The sequence below is a fragment of the Hippocampus bargibanti genome, linkage group LG12 (assembly GCF_051943395.1).
Source record: "Hippocampus bargibanti isolate YZ-2025 linkage group LG12, ASM5194339v1, whole genome shotgun sequence".
Lineage (NCBI taxonomy): Eukaryota > Metazoa > Chordata > Actinopteri > Syngnathiformes > Syngnathidae > Hippocampus > Hippocampus bargibanti.
The window spans coordinates 11,427,371-11,444,200 of record NC_142745.1 but is presented as its reverse complement, the minus strand read 5'-3'; the positions used below and the strand labels follow the sequence as shown (position 1 = coordinate 11,444,200).

At 40.4% G+C, this 16,830-nt stretch overlaps 1 protein-coding gene and 1 long non-coding RNA gene across 4 annotated transcripts in view; one reads left to right on the top strand and one right to left on the bottom strand.

Moving 5' to 3' along the window:
• The window catches only part of ppp1r16b (protein phosphatase 1, regulatory subunit 16B), a 52,749-nt gene that overhangs the window by 19,326 nt on the left and 16,593 nt on the right, over nt 1-16,830 (bottom strand). For both annotated transcript variants that reach the window (XM_089009899.1, XM_089009898.1), the window contains exons 2-3: nt 16,180-16,609; nt 403-473 (exon numbers count right to left, since the gene is read on the bottom strand). In XM_089009899.1, the coding sequence (XP_088866025.1) occupies nt 403-473; nt 16,180-16,447 (339 nt within the window). In that variant the 5' untranslated portion in view covers nt 16,448-16,609. The remainder of the gene's footprint in view (nt 1-402; nt 474-16,179; nt 16,610-16,830) is intronic.
• LOC148890482 (uncharacterized) overlaps nt 1-16,830 on the top strand; it is an 85,864-nt gene that overhangs the window by 53,552 nt on the left and 15,482 nt on the right. The window lies entirely within an intron of this gene.

Below are 16,830 nucleotides of genomic sequence, written 5' to 3'. Positions count from 1 at the left end.
CCTCCGCTTTTATCCTCTTCTGTCACCATGATTTCCTTATCAATTTCCCTGACTTTTCTCCAGCCTCACGCTCCACTTTCCTGCCGCCCGCCCTCAGGTTAACAAAAAAGTGGTGTCGGTTGTCCTTTAAATATATATATATATATGAGAATTGTTTTCCCAGGCCTCGTTTATAACGCGCACCCAAACTTTGAGTTCTTTATTCGGTAGAAAATGTTGCACGTTCTACTCGAATAAATACGGTAATTAAAAAGAAAACAAAAAAATTGCACAAAAAAAAACTGTCTTCAGCATAAATAGAAAGGTGTTCGACATGCTGTTACAAGGACTCAGTGAGCCTTTTCGCTTCGAGGAGCACATATGTGGAGCTTGCTTATAAAAAAAAGACACGTTGGCTCTCACCTGATGAAGTGCGGTGAGGCCGTCTTCGTTGCAGAGGTCTGGGCTCACGTTATTCTTTAGCAGGTAGCGTACTGGTGGGAAAACAGAGAGCGGAAATGATTAGTGAGAGCCTGAAAATATTGCTATGAAGCTAAATATTTTGATTAGCTTGAATGAATGGCCTCGCCTTTGCAAATTCAACTTTCGGCCTTGTACAATAATAAAAATGCATTACGGTCCATGTTGCTGATTGATTTTGTTTATTTTGGCTGAAAGTATGCAAATGCGTACGTGGAAATAATGGCTCTGTGCTCCTGAAATGAGCCATATTATGCATGGGCATACAAATACGGTACATAAATGTTGCTGCCAGTACTGTAATAGATGATACACAAAGAACATAAAAGGTTTAGTGACGACGGTGCATAATATGCTTCTATGCTACCAATACAACTTCAGTATTCATAACTTCTAATTCAACTAGCAAACACAGTACATTGAGTACTCTATCATAACAGTGCATTGTTAGTATGAAACGAAATGTAACGACGTGACAAGAAATGTAACTTTTATCCTTTTGTCCTCTGATGTTGCTGCCAATTGCTCCTCATTCTCTTCGTCGGTCACACTTGTGTGAAGTTCAATTTGTCATATTAAAAGTCCTGCCAGGATTTTACCAAATTGACCTTGGGAAATATGGAAGGCTTCACCAGTGAGGGTGGAGTTATTTGTTTGGAGGGGGGAGTAACAAGTAGGATTATAGTGTCTGCCGGCCTGATGGCCAAAACAGATAAACCCTCCACTAATACACACACAGAAAATAAATCAGCAACGTGAACTCCGGTAAACCCCGGAACAGGAAGTGATGGTTAGTCACATTCTGTGACTGCCATCTGTCTGTATTTCACAAAAAAAACTGAACATTTTTCTTTTAGGGGGTGCAAATAAAGTGCTGGTCAGACCTCTGGCAATGTTTTTGGGGTCCAGCATTTGCCTTTTGTCTATGTTAGCGCTGTGTTACAGCTTCAACTGTTGTTAAAGCACTATGTGAATCAATATTGTATTGTGTATTGTATATCCGCCCCCATTTCAAGATCAGATAACTCCAGACCCATATAACTTAGGAATTAACATTTTTTTCTGATGAAAGAACACTGTTTAAGGTTTCTTATGCTGCATTGAATGTTTATGTAGTCCTAAATCTCAATATTCTGTGGGTCCTGAATTTCGAGTGAAAGTGACAAAAACCCTGGCGGAGACATTTTTGCACATCGTCTGGCAGTGAATGAGTTAAATACAGAAAATGCTTTGTCGATGAAAAGGTTTATTCAGCCATCATCTGTACTTATATATCGGGCCAGACCTACCAGCAAATTTTTGTTAGCTGACAAAGCTTCTCGGTTGACAAGCGAAACGTCCGATACCATAAAAAAAGTACAGATAACAGCTGAAGAAACCTTTTTCATCGTCCTGTACAACTGAGAGCTTACACAGACGTAACACATGCTTTGGTTTCAGAATATGCCTTGTACTAATGCTCAAGTCAAAGTAACATTAACAGTCGTGATATTCCCTAAAAAAAAGATTAACATACAACCGTTGTCTGTAACACAGTGGTAAGAAAACACAACTGAAGGACAAAATTTGTGAAAAAAATGTTACAAATAGATATTAATAGCAATAAATGTGAGCTCCTTTTATGGATGGACGGCTCCACACTACACCTCAAAGGCCAAAACATGGATGGATGGATGGATGGATGGATGGATGGATGGATATTATTTCAATTGCTTTCGTTCCAGTATACTATTTTTTTACCTTTTTACACACTTTTTTGTCCTTGTCATATTTAAAGTTGACTTTTCAAATATTCAAGGAAATTTGACCTTCATCAAAATTCAAAGACTCAAAGATGTGATGGCCACTACAACAATCCACACCTTATGTCTTGTTTTTTCTTTGTCTCCGATTGTGCAGTTATTTGTATCCAAGGAAAGTCACATTTCCATAAAAATGTCCCTTTTATAAAATAGACGATCTGAAGTAAGAGTGACTTGGCTCCATCAGTCTGTGCCACTTTCCTTTGAGAATGGGCAAATACACACACACACGCACGCACGCACGCACACATGAAAAGGCAATCCTTTAGATGGAAGGGTCACCATGGCGATTATCTGCCATCGCAAGCAATCGGCGCTCACATCTCGCGCATGACTTCCTGGGCGGGCTGAGTGAATTCCAAGCGGCAGGGGAGCAGGACAAGATGCTTCCCAAAAGATAAAAAAGATATGTCAACAAACAAGGGCACAGGAAAAGGAGCGCACCCTTCCTTCCTGTTATCTCCACGGGGGCATGCTGTCAATAGTGCTAATGTTAGCTAGCGATAGGCCCTTGTCCCAAGTGGACCGAGAGATAATTCAAAGGCAATAATGCGGGCGCCACTGTGGACCCTCCCGAGTCATAACACTTCATTGCCACTTTCAGGGGATATAAAACAATCTCCACGTTGCTGTTAAAATGCTAGGATTCGCTGGTCTTAAAATAATAATAATACGGCCATGAAAAATCATTGCAAAATCTTTTCTACTGTTACCTCTACAACTCCAATTAAAAATCACGTATTTTTGAGAAGTAAACATAAAAAAGTCAGAAGTAAACACATAAAAAAGTAAGACCATATACAGACGCTCTCCACCTTACGAACGAGATAAATTCCGAGCGGTCGTTCGTAAGGTGAATTTGTTTGTAAGTTGCTTCAGTGCTATATTTTGTATGTAATGTATTGTAATTGTAATGTAATGTTTAAGTCAAACACTGAACGGGGAAGTATAAAACACAGACGCTTTAACAGTCGGAAAATAAATTCCCACCTACTGTAGTACGACGTCATATATCCTTGGGTCTTCAGTAAGCCATGACTCAAGCTGCTGGCACTGAATTACGTGCCAGCAGCCATGATTTTTTGTTATGCATCGCATCCTCCTGGAGCGTCAACCGGGAGGAGGCATTTCCTCCCCGCCTACATACTCTACGCGGTCAATCGTAAGCAAGCTCGGCGGATCGGGGCCTGAACTTTTGGCCAACACTTCATCATAGTACGCATAGTAAGCATAGTACGCAGCCAATCGCAAGCGAGCTCGACCGAAAAAGGCGTGCAATACAAAATTTAACTTACAGCATCTCTGTCCGAACATTTTTCGACATATTGCACCCGCAAAAACGTTCGTATGTACCATAACGTCGTAGCTCGAATGTTCGTAAATTGGGGAGTGTCTGTAGTTGAACAAGTGCGTACACCCTCTTATACCCGGGATGTGGTGACTGTGTTCAGAATGAACCAATGACATTGAAATGACAGTCAGCACACAACTGCCGCCATTTCAAACCCAAATAAAGTCGAGATGGCTTTTGTCGGGTATGTCATCTCACAATCCGTCGAAATGTGACGGGTAAGAATGTCACATGACAACTAATAAAAGTTTCACGATATTTCTATATTCGATGGGAAGTTCAAACTGGTGACCAACTAATTATAATAATAATAGTAATAAAAATAATCATAATCATATTCATAATCGTAATTATAATCGTAATCATAATAATCATAATAATACATTTCATTTCTAAGCGCCTTTCAAAACTCTCAACGTCACTTTACGGTCACAGGATCGTTTTATTTCTGTGGGTGAGCAGCGGCAGCCACACGCACCAGCGTTCACTCAACTCGGTAGTAACTCAAATAGATAGAAAGCAAGCTAATATATAGCTAATAGCTAGCCAGCCAGATAGATAGCAAATATCTAGCTAGATAGCTAATATAAAGCCAGCTTGACAGATAATAGACAGCAATATTTATGGAAATGGGTAAATAAAAAGGGTGTCACAAAAGCAGAAGCACACACAATGGATGCACACACGCTACTAAATACTACCGCTACTAATTAGTGCGCAAATATTGTCAAGTTGGACAAATAGAATCATTTTTTGATTGGTGTGTTTGACAGATGTCATTAAAACAGAAATTATTAGTCTCAAAGTGACTGTTGGGTATAATTTTTTTTTGTAACCAACTAACTAGGTAACTAACTAGCTAACTAATTGAATTCTGAAGAAATCTCATTTAATTTTCTCTTGTGCGTCAACCCTTATCCAAGCAGTGCCTGCCCTGAAATTAGACTTGACTGAACACAAAAAACAAATCTTTGTCGTAGAGAAGTAACATTTTGTTGGTGAAATGAAAGCGGAGTACATTTTATTACACGGATGGATGCTGTATCACAGCCTTGCTCCCGAGGGCTCTCTGTTCTTGGGCAAGCTGAGTTAGGGTCGGCTAGCATGAGTAATCCAATCGGCCAGTCCAGAAATCAACAATATCCCCACACGGAAGCTCACTTTGTGGTAGTGAAGCAGTAAATCTTTTTTTTTTTGTGCAGCAGTGTGCTTCTATTGCACTTGTTTAAATGATGCTGATGATCTATGCTTGATATGCTTTATATGCTCTGTCTAAAATGTCACTGTGGTTTATAGTCCCTTCTCAGGGAGTGACAAGCTGTGAAAATTTAAGGGGGGTCGTTGTATATTTATGAAATAGGTTTGACTATCATGGCAAGTAGTTTCTAGCCATTTTTTCAGGCCTTTTTCATCAAAGGATTCTAGGTCTGCAATCGACTATTCGAGCTAAATGGTCAAGATAAGAGGGTTCAACCTGGACTGGTCTCAAAGCAGTCACAGAGACCCCCAATCTACTCATTTTCTGGAACTCTTGCCTCATTCCAGTTGCGGATCAGCGAGAGCGGACCATCTCACAAAACAAGTGATTATTTTTTTGTCGCGGGCCACATTGTTGTTACGGTTTCCTCTCGGGGGGGGCGTTATGAATTCGGGGAAGCCATGAGAATCTTTCATCTCTTCACAGGACCTTTATCAGCTAGCGCACAGGTGTCAAAGTCAAGGCCTGCGGGCCAAATCCGGCCCGCCACATCATTTTTTTCGGCCCGCGAAAGCAAATCAAACTTGTTACATTTCATGATGATTGCTAAAATCTGAGCCAAAATTTCATATTTTTGGATGTCAACCACAATAAAAGTCATTATTCTTTACGTCAGATTTGAAAACAAGTTATTCATTAATTTGCTGTGTGCTCTATATGTAATATTTGAAGGGATTTAAACATTCTAATGGGTTCCCCAAATTCATAACGGCCCTCGAGAGGAAACCGTAACTACAATGTGGCGCGCGGCAAAAAATGACTTTGACACCCCTGAGCTAGAGGGACTTCCCTTCCAAAAGTCTTGGAATGGCAATTCTTCATCTTTTTTCAGTAAGCAAAAGTATTGGAACAGGCATTATTAAATTAAGTGAAATAGCACTTTATACATAGTGGCATAATACTTTTTTGTAATAATTGCATTGAGTCAATTGACTTCACCAGACTGTTGCATTCTTCATTTTAAATGCTTTTTCTAGACCTTTACTGCAGCCCCATTCAATTTTTCTTTGTTTCGGGCTGTTTCTCGGTTCGGCCAGGTTTTTAGGAGGTGAAATGCAGGCTCTATTAAATGGAAAATAGATGAATGACTTGGCCAGTGTAAGACTTTCCAATTTAATGAAGTCATTTGTTGGGTGCATTTTTTTATAAATTAAGAATTCATTCTATGTCCTGAGTTACATCATCGCTAAAACTACTGTGCGCATTCTAGATAGAAATGCATAGTGTTAGTTACAGGAAGTCATTCAATAATAAAGAATAGACACATGAGCAATACACATATACCAATATCAATCTCTTTTTGGGGGAAAAAATGTGCAACAATGCCACGGGAACTTATAAATAATAATAATAATACATTTCATTTATAAGCACCTTTAAAAACCTCTCATGGTCACTTTATAGTCATGGGATAAGGATTTCTGTGGGTGAGCAGCGGCAGCCACACGCGCCAGCGTTCACTCAACCCGACATAACTTAGAGAGAAAGCTAGCTAGCCAGTTAATACATAGCTAACTAGATAGCCAACTAGATAGTGAGCTAGCCAATAGCTAGATAGCTAATAGATAGCAAGTTAGCTGGCCAGACAGCTAATAGCTAGCTAGGTAGCCAGCTAGCGAGATAGCTAGTTAGATAACCAGCTAGTTAATGAACAAATGTTCGTCAGTAGGGGAGCGTCTGTATTGCAAATAATTAGTCTCACTTATCAGAATACGTTAGTCATGTCTTTGTACGATATCTTTACTCATTTTTCCACTTTCCAGAAAGTAGGCCAGATCCATAAGTAGCATGCAAATGACATTGGTTTTAGTAGGACATTTGGAGAGGAGAACGGCAATATAATTAGCATTCAGCTAGGCGTTATAATTATCCTGCACATGATGACCTATTGAGGGACGTTAATTGTAGACAATGCCGCACCAGGACTCCACGACGTATGGAGTCGCTACGAAATAGAATAAACATAACACATCTCTTGGTGAAATTGCTTCACTCTACAATGCAGATGGTGTCATTAGCAGGCAAATCCTTCAGTCAATGTTGCACACGGCAGCAATTCCCAGCCGTTATTAGCTGTGAGGATATGAGCTTTCATTTTCGCAAGGTGCCAAACACTCAATGAAGTATTCCTGAGACTGTAAATTTTCAATCAGCTTTTTGGAATAAGGCGCGTGTGGAGGAAAACCTGCTTGCGGAGCGTGATAGCAGTTGATGCTAAAAGCAAACAAAAGTTTGAACTGTCGGTAAATCAAATTCAAGTATTTTGTTTTTTGTTTTTGTTTTTGTTTTGATTTGGGTTTTTTCCCCAGAAAAGAAAACAAAGCTGTTCATGGTTGGAAAAAAAATCACTATGATTGTTTTGTGTTTACCTCAAAATAACATGAAAATCATCTTAAAAAATGGTCATTCTTACAATGCCATTCATTTTACACAGACTCCAATAAACTCATTCACTGCCAGATGATGTGCAAAAATGTGTCCACTTCAGTGCCAGGGTTTTTGTCATTGTCACTCAAATTACAGGACCCACAGAATATTGAGTTTTAGGACTACATAAATATTCAATGCAGCGTAAAAAACCTTAAACTCTTCTTTCATCAAAAAACACTAGATCTAAATTATATGCGTCTGGACTTATCTGAGCTTGAAATGAGGGCAGCTGTACAGAATATAATAATAATACATTTCATTTATAAGAGCCTTTCAAAACTCTCAAGGTCACTTTACAGTCATAGGATCAGTTTTTCTGTGGGTGAGCAGTGGCAGCCACACGCGCCAGCGTTCCCTCAACCATGAAGTAACTCTACTATATTTGTTTATATATCGCAGCTGAAGATGGAACAGAGCGCTAACATGGAAAAAAGGGAAATGCTGCCCCCTCATGGAAGGGTAAAAACATTGCCAGAGGTCTAGCCAGCGCTTTATCGGCACCCCAGCAAGAAAAACCTAAACCTGAACAAATTTGGGAATGGCGCTCTACATCATATTTTCAATTCCCGAATAAATTCGGGAATTGCAGTGAATGAGTTAAGATTATATTTTTAAAAAAAATCAAGGTTAGGAGTGGAAAATGTCCAGATCGTTTATATTACCATTATAGTGAATTAGCAAAAATGTAATTGAAATGCAAAAGAACTTCCCAAAGTCATGTTTTGTGCATCAGTTTAACATAACTTCCTCGGTGTCCTTCCAATGAGACATTTCGTTTACTTTGGTTTGATTTAGTTTGGCGAGGAATAATCCTCGTCGGATAATCCAAAATCCCATTTTGGGATTATGGGCAAAGCGGCGAGGGTTTTCATCAACTACAACAGGGGAAGGGGTGGGGGTTGTCAGTCATTTAAGGCACGATTGTTCAATTGAAATAATTTCATTGGTGCATTTTGAGCACAGATGTGAAGTCGCAGTTGGGGAGGAGCTGAAAACTCTGACACCTGCCAACCTGCCCCACTGATTGATTTAAGCATTTTAGACCCTGAATCAGCCTGATTGTCCTCTTGCTCTAGGCTAGAGTGGCGGCCATGTTGATGTAAAATGAGACCCGCTAATGAGTCGTTGGAGGCCATGGTGACCGCGGTTACCATGGAAGTAGGAAGAAGGGAAACGAGAGGGACCTGCTGCCGCTCCTGGTCATTGGCTGATTCTTATTCATTGTAAATTATTGTAGCATGACAAAGTGACGGTGAGGTCGTTCAATCGGTGTACATATTAAAAACGTCTAGATGGGACTTTTGTCAGTCTTTTTGGCAGTCAACCTTTTGTTCTCCAGGGTGACCCACAAAAAAACGGACCCAAACTATAATCAGGCCCCATTTCTTTGTGTTTTGTCTTAATGAAATGAAACTTTGGTCATAATTAGTATAAAATGGCCTCCATTTATCTTTGTGCTTTTCTTGAAGTCCATGACGTTCTTACAGACTGAATTGGTAATGGCTGTCATCTCCTCCCTGATGATTTTCTTGAGTTCTGTGATGGTTCTGGGTTTCCCTGCGTAGAGTCTGTCTGTAAAATAGCCTTCAAAGAAAAAATCTGGGGGCTTTGGTCCGGGCTATGGGGTGCCCACTAAAAATCAGTCTTGAGACTCATCACTCGGTCTCCGAAGTTCTCTTTCAGCCAATCTCGGGGCAGGTTTGAGGTGTGAGAACTTGGTCCGTCTTGCTGGAACCAGAACTTGCGCATGAGCGACGGGTAGATGGAACAATTCAGTCTGTAAGAACGTCGTGGGGCCTGTTTATTTTGGGTCACCCTGTATATGGTCAGTCACTGGCCAATCTACATTTCAATCATTTGAGCAATCGTAATTGGTCGTGATGTAACTTCCTCTTCAGTCTACTAGTGGTTCAGTATGCCTTGTTCCGCTTTGTTGCGGCTCGTGTTTGTGTTCACCTCCCACTATCTCGATTCGCGCTTAAATGCTTCCAAAGAATGATACGCTGTAAGGCAATGTTGTCATTTTGACTGGGAAATGAAGGAAAATGTCAGATGCCGGGGAGAAAAAAAAGGTTTTTGCGTGATCCCGCTCACAAACAAACATCCTGGCTCAGTGATAAGAATGGTGATTTTATGAAAGCGCAATCAAATGAAGGAAATGAAAACGAGTCCTGCAAAACACAGTAAAAAGCGAAGGACACAATGATGGAAAGGATCAGTGAACCGCTCGAGTATAATAAACAGCCCATTACTGATGTGCCACATTTACACAGGCCAGTCATTTACTAAATGATGCGACTGAATAAGCAAAAAAAAATGAATAAATGTCAGTCTCAGTAATCCGAAATGATGTTTCGTGAGACGAATGATTCAGTCACTCTCGCTTGGGCTGAGCTCCATAAAGTCATTAACAAAGCGGAGGTTTGAAGGAGTCTTTACACGAATGTACTGATATGAAGACGAAGCAAATTGACAAAGTATCCATCCATCCCTCCATCCATCCCTGCATCCATCATATCGAGCAATCTATTAGCTTGCTGGCTGGCTATCTGGCTAGCTATCTAGCTAGCTATCTATTAGCTATCTAGCTAGCTATTTGGCTAGCGATCTGATGGCTATCTAGCTTGCTATCTATTAGCTATCTAGCTGGCTATCTAGCTAGCTATCTAATAGCTATCTATTGGCTAGCCACTTCCGGGCTGAGTGAACGCTGGCTTGTGTGGCTTATGCTGCTCACCCACAGAAAAACTTATCCTGTAACTGTAAAGTGACTTTGAGAGTTTTGAAAGGCGCTTATAAATGAAATGTATTATTATTATTTATCCATCCATTTATCCACAAATACATAAATGAACAAACAAAGAAATAAACAATTAAATAACCAAAATAATTAGACAAATAAATACAATAAAAAATACAATTATTGACAAGAACAGCTCGACTTTATTTGGGGTCCATCAAAGGTGCTTTGAATGGCGTCAGGTGTTTTCTGAATAGCCGCTTCGAAGAGGGTGAGCACACTTGTGCAATCACCCGATCTCTGTTATTTTTACTTTTCCTCTATTACAATTTAGACATTAAAGGTCACATTAAGAGTGAGGTGATGACATTTTGTAACTGTTTTGAATTTGTGAACCAGTGCATATATAATGTTTCCTTTAAACCATCCCGTATTGTTTTCCTGATATCCACTTTTTGCGTATTCATGACATTGCCAGAAAAGTGTTGCTCAGCTTTTTCGTGCGGCTCGTCATTGACTTGAACATTGCGCGTCAGTTGATTACAGAAGTGTCATTCTGCGCTTGAAGCCTTTGAGATAAGATGTATGCTTGTGCCTGCGACATCGATCACACTTTGTCATGATTATCATCGTCTGAGTACCAGTCTTACTGTGCAGACTGCTCCGAACAAGAGCATGAACATGTTTTAATTATGCTCTAGTCAGCCTCAACCGTCGCATGACTGTATTTTCACTTTACTATTTCATCTTTTCCCATCAATCCTCCATCTTAATTTGTCTTTAAAATACTTTTTTACCTCATTCACTGCCAGACGTGCAAAAGTGTGTCCACTCCAATGCCAGGGTTTTTGCCATTGTCACTCGAATTCCAGGACCCACAGAATATTGAGTTTTAGGACTACATCAACATTCAATACAGCGTTTGAAACCTTACACTCTCTTCTTTCATCAGAAGTTAATTCCTAAATTAGATGGGTCTGGAGTTATATGAACTTGAAATAAGGGAAGCTGTACAAAATACAATACAATACATAGATTGATTTATATAGCGCTTTAACAACAGCTGAAGCTGGAACAAAGCGCGAAAATGGACAAAAGGCAAATGCTGCCCTCTTGTGGATGGGGGAAAAAAAACATTGGCAGAGGTCTGACCAGTGCTTGATCGGCACCAAAACGCAAATAAATTCCGGACTGCAAATGAGTGCAAATTTGTTGATTAAAATTAATTAATTAAATGCACTTGAATATACTGCATGCTAATAAAAAGATGGGGTCTCATCCACTTTAATGGCAGCCATCTTTGCTGCACTCATGAATCTCTGCACCTTTTATGAGAGCTGAAAGAAGAATTAAAAGGGATAACAAGCTTCTCCTTGGTCTTGGTCCAATTCCATTAGAAACGTGTTGGACAGCTGCAGCTGCAGGGGTCTTTTTGGAGAGCCACTACGGATGTACAGTTTGTCCCCACTCGTGCTTCTAATTATGGTAACAAGATGTTGGAAAAAGCTCTCGGTGTGATGCACTGCGGCTCTACATCATGGCAAGCTACAACGACAATTGCAATAATACCAAACAAACACAGCAAATCTCCGGTCAATGAGTTTTGGTCATTCAGTTGATCAATTGTGCATGTTTAGCTGAATTGTTTCTGCATCCAACAGTTCTGCATGAGTTGGAGACATTATAATTTATACCACTCTGCCCTGAATCAACTAATTCACTGCCAGATGATGTGCAAAAACGTGCCCACTCTTGTCAGGGTTTTTGTCATTGTCACAAATTTAGCGATTTGGCTGCTATATTCCACAATGAACTATTTCGCTAAAAGTAACACCTCAGTGGTGAATTTCTATGAAACAGTGACATTTTAACCTGTTATTTTTTGATCACTCTGAAAAATGTGATGTGATGACAATGTTAACTCATTCACTTCCAGACGATGTGAAAAAATGTGCCACTGCAGTGCCAGGGTTTTTGTCATTGTAACTTGAATTCCAGAACACATAATATTGTGTCTCAGGACTACATAACCATTCAAGAGACTCTCTTCTTTCATCTGAAAAAGAGCTCATTCCTAAATGATATTGGTCGGGAGTCATATAAGCTTGAAATGCGGCTGTCCAAAATACAATGTAATTCATACATATTGGTTTATATAGCGCTTTAACATGCTGCCCCCTTGTAGAAAAGAAAAAAAATGCCAGAGGCCATGGCCAACGCTTTATCGGCACCCAAGCCTGAAAAAACAAAACCCGAACAAATTCGTGAATGGCGCTCTACGTCATATTTTCAATTCCCGAATACATTCGTAAACGAACGGAAGTTGCTGAAGTCCAAAGAGTAATTTTCTTTGCACTACAGTACATATTTAATACAGCAGTTTAAGAATAATCCCGTCTAGATACACTGAACATGCATGTTCAAAATCAGACACATGACAGAAGGTTTCTCGGCTTTGGCGTCTGCTTTGCACTTGTGCGCTTGGCACGGCTCCATTGATCTGTTTGCCATCAGCCACTGGCTAATGAAAGCGACCTTGTGAGGATGATTGAGATGAAAGAAAGATGCAGGATGCGGCCTGGGTGGCTCTTCTGGAGGTTTTCGGGAGGGCGACACCCTCGACAATCAAGACCTTGGTTGTCGCCCAAGCCCGGACTGAACGCAATTGCTAGCATGTCGTGGAAATGCCTTTATGGCAGCATAAACGGCCAGACGGAAGGTACCAATTCGATCCGAGGTTGATGTCTTCAAAATACAGACTAACACAATACTTAAAAGTATGAAAAAAAACAGACAAATGGGGTGTAAATATGATACATCAAGAGGTGCACGTTCAATCATGAAAAGGCGAACGTGGCCGGTGGAATAATGCCAAGGTTATAATAATAATACATTTCATTTATAAGCGCCTTTCAAAACTCTCAAGGTCACTTTACAGTCACAGGATCAGTTTTTCTGTGGGTGAGCAACGGCAGCCTCACGCGCCAGCGTTCACTCAACCCGGAATAACTCAAATAGATAGGAAGCTAGCTAGCTAGCTAATAGCTAGCTAGCTAATAGATAGAAAATAGATAATCATAATAATAATACATTGTATTTATAAGCGCCTTTTAAATGGCTAGGAGAGAGCCAGCTAGATAGCTAGCTAATAGATAGCTTGCCAGGTCGATAGCTAGTGCGAGCTAATAGATAGCAAATATATAGCCAGCTAGGTAGCCAACTAGATAGCCAGCCAGCTAGCTAGCTAGCTAGCGAGATAGTTGTTTTGAACAGTTCCCACGTTAGCATATATTTCAACCAATGGGTACTAGGTTATAAATGAAAACAGTGATATATGTAAAGAGACAGTTAAGAAAATTGGCTATGCAGTATCCACGATATTGACATTGAGTATCAAGCCCTGCAATGTAAATCCAGCCCCAAGGGGCTGCCGTAATAGTGCCTCCATTATATATGAGCCTGCTGGCTACATCAAATCACACTAAAGAGGCTTTTTTATAAAGGGGGTACGGAGCAAGTAAGGAGGATATATGCCGGGTCGACGCGTATCTTCCAATTCCTTTCAAAAGTTCTATCTGATAAAACAATCTAAACAAGTCAAGGTTGTCTTTCCAAGAGAAATGTGAGCTGTTTCTGGATTCGAAGGAATGAAAGACATGAAAGGGTTGAAAGGAAGTAGCGTTCTGCCGGGACAATCAGTTTTATAGCCTCGTCCCATCTTCTGCTGTATCTCAACAAAATGTCTGTTTGTTCCCAATGATGCTGTAACGTAATGTAATTCATTACAACAGAGGGTCTTGAAGCTATCAAATGACAAACAGTGACCACAGTGGCATAAGAAGTTATCACTTGGCAGCAAAAGGGCAAAAGGGTCTGTTTTTTTTTTTATTACTGTATTTTCCGGTGTATATGGCGCACCAAAGTATAAGGCGCACACCCAATGAATGGTGTATTTTCCAACTTTTTCCATATACAAAGTGCACCAAAGTATAAGGCGCACCTTCCATGAATGAAAAACGTTATCCAAATATAATATATAAATATAGACAAGATTTCCAAATATAAGGCACACCACATCATAAGGCGCTGCAGTCGAGGTTGTTACACAATACTTCTACAGGGGAGGACCTGTTGTGGCTCATTAACAGGCGCTCTCCAACTTACGAACGAGATACGTTCCGAATGGTCATTCGTAAGGTGAATTTGTTCGTAAATTGCTTCAGTGCTATATTTTGTATGGAATGTATGTTTAAGGCTTATATAAGTATGTTTAAGGTTTATATAAGTATGTTTAAGGCTTGTATAAGTAACCTGTATTGGTTTCTGTTGAAAAATAAACATTGCAAAATATATATGCTCTATAAAGATATATACATGTACTTCGAGAGAGAATACTACATATATTACTACAAAAATGTTCGTATGTACCATTGTTCAATGGGGAAATTTGACACCTGCGTATAAGGCGCAGGGTCATCTTTTGAAAAAAATCAAGGCTTTTGGGTGCGACTTATACATCGTAAAATATGGTATTTTCCAACTTTGAGTTACAAAAGTTGACAAGGACAAGTCACTGCTCCACTCCTTTAACGTGTCTGGTGGTAATGGGAGAACATAACTTTAAAAAAAAGATTATTTTGATTGTAATGCTATGAAGAGCAGCATAGTGTGTCACTTCACTGTTTCATAGAGCGTTTTTTTCACCAGTGACAACACACTAATTACACCTCGCCATACCACTGGCAATTATAACATCCAACTCGATGTTGAAGGATCCTCAACCCAAAAATCCACGGTCCATTTTTAGACACTCACATTTGCTTTGGGTTCACCCCCTTTTCTTCCTACCATGTCATTAGCATCAAGCGCACGCAGGAGCAGCGAGTACATTTTCTGCTCCGGCAACAAGCCTCGTGATGGAAGAAGGGGTCTTGCTCAGTTATTTGTGTGCAAATGAGCTCTCTCAGGAGCTTCTTGTCTTCTTCAGGGAGGAGCGGCTCTGGTGCCTGAGCATATGGCCCCCCGTGCGAGTGGCACTGGAGCAAGGCGTAATGCGATGCAATTAGAAACACACCAAGTGTGCGTGGGGAGGGGGGGGGGGGCAAGGTGAAGAAACCTTGCCGTATGAGTAAAATGTAAAATCATTGAACTTTGTATTATTCTGATTGAGATTATGGATTCAACCCGTTAATATGTTGCAGATTGAAATGACCCGTTTTGAAATGGAAGCCTTTTCCGATATTGACTTTCTAATTAAGTGTTGGTGTAACAGTGATTTATTTATTATTTGTGTAAGGTGCAGAAATCTCCACTTGACAGTGTCATCGAAAGCTGTGGTTTACACTACAAGAGGAAAACACGTTGGGCACACTCATGCTGGAGAAGCTGGGGTGACGATAAAGCGCTGGCCAGATGTTTTTTTTTTTTCGCTTGCATGAGGGGGCGGCATTTCCTTTTTTTCCATATTAGTGCTTTTTTCCGGCTTCAGTTGTTGTTAAAGTGCTATATAAACCAATATATATGTATTGCATTAATTGTGAACAGCCGCCCTTATTTCACACTCATATAACTCCAGACCCATATAATTTAGGAATTAACTCTTGAAAGAAGAGAGTCTATAGTTTGTTAGGCTGCATCGAATGTTTATTTCGTCCTAAAACTCAATATTTTGTGGGTCCTGGAATTCGAGTGACAATGACAAAAACCCTGGCACTGGAGTTTGCACGTTTTTGCACATCATCTGGCAGTGAATTAGTTGATTCAGGGCAGAGTGGTATAAATTATAATGTCTCCAATTCATGCAGAACTGATGGATGCAGAAACAATTCAGCTGAACATGCACAATTGATCAACTGAATGACCAAAACTCAAATATCCCAATGGAATAGAAAATATGTATTCTCTCTTTTCAAGTATGTTTATAACATTTTAAAAACTGTTGTTGCCGATGTCACCTATTATTTGACTGTTTAGTGTGGATATTTAGATACGGGTAAAAACGACTCACAACATAATCAACGTGATTAAAGTGCGGTTTCTAACTCAAGCAGATCCAATCGTGCTTAAAATTTGACCACAGTGATCGTATTGCTGATATATCATTGCACAAAATGAAAATACAGCACATGAGTGCGTCTACCTTCATCCGGGTCGTTCCTGGCCGACGCTTCCAAGAGCGCCACGCTGGCTGCGAACGACACTCGCCTCTTGACCTCGCCGTACTGGTAGCCGTTGGCGTTACGTCCCTTCCTGTCCGCCTTGCGCTTTTTGTTCTGCATCTCCTTCTCGTACACGGCCCAACGTTTGAGTTGCTGCGTGCGTCGCTTCTGGGCTGCCCGCAGTCTCTCCAGACTGGGGACTTTGTCCAACTGCTGCAGCTCCTGGATCAGCTCCAGGTGGTTGGCCATGATGGCGAAGAGTCGGACTGAGGTGGGGATGGCGATGGCAGTGGTGGTGGTGGGCAGAGCAGAGCGGGAGTCTAGCGAGGGCTGCACCTTCGGCGGTGGCCTCCTCCTGTCAGTTTCTTCGTCAGCATCATTGTTGTTGGTGTGATTATTTCCGATGTAGCTCTGACAAGAAAGCGATGGAAATCAAAGCATTATTATGATCAAAATCATCTTGAAAATCATGTCATTGAAATGAATGAAAATGCCACTCAGTTGTTCAAGCCCACCAACAACAAAACAATTTTTGCGACATCATTGCACAACATGAAAATAGAAACTCAAAACATGATTCCACATAATATTAATAACAAAATTGTATTTGCGGTGTGATTTTATGCTTTCAT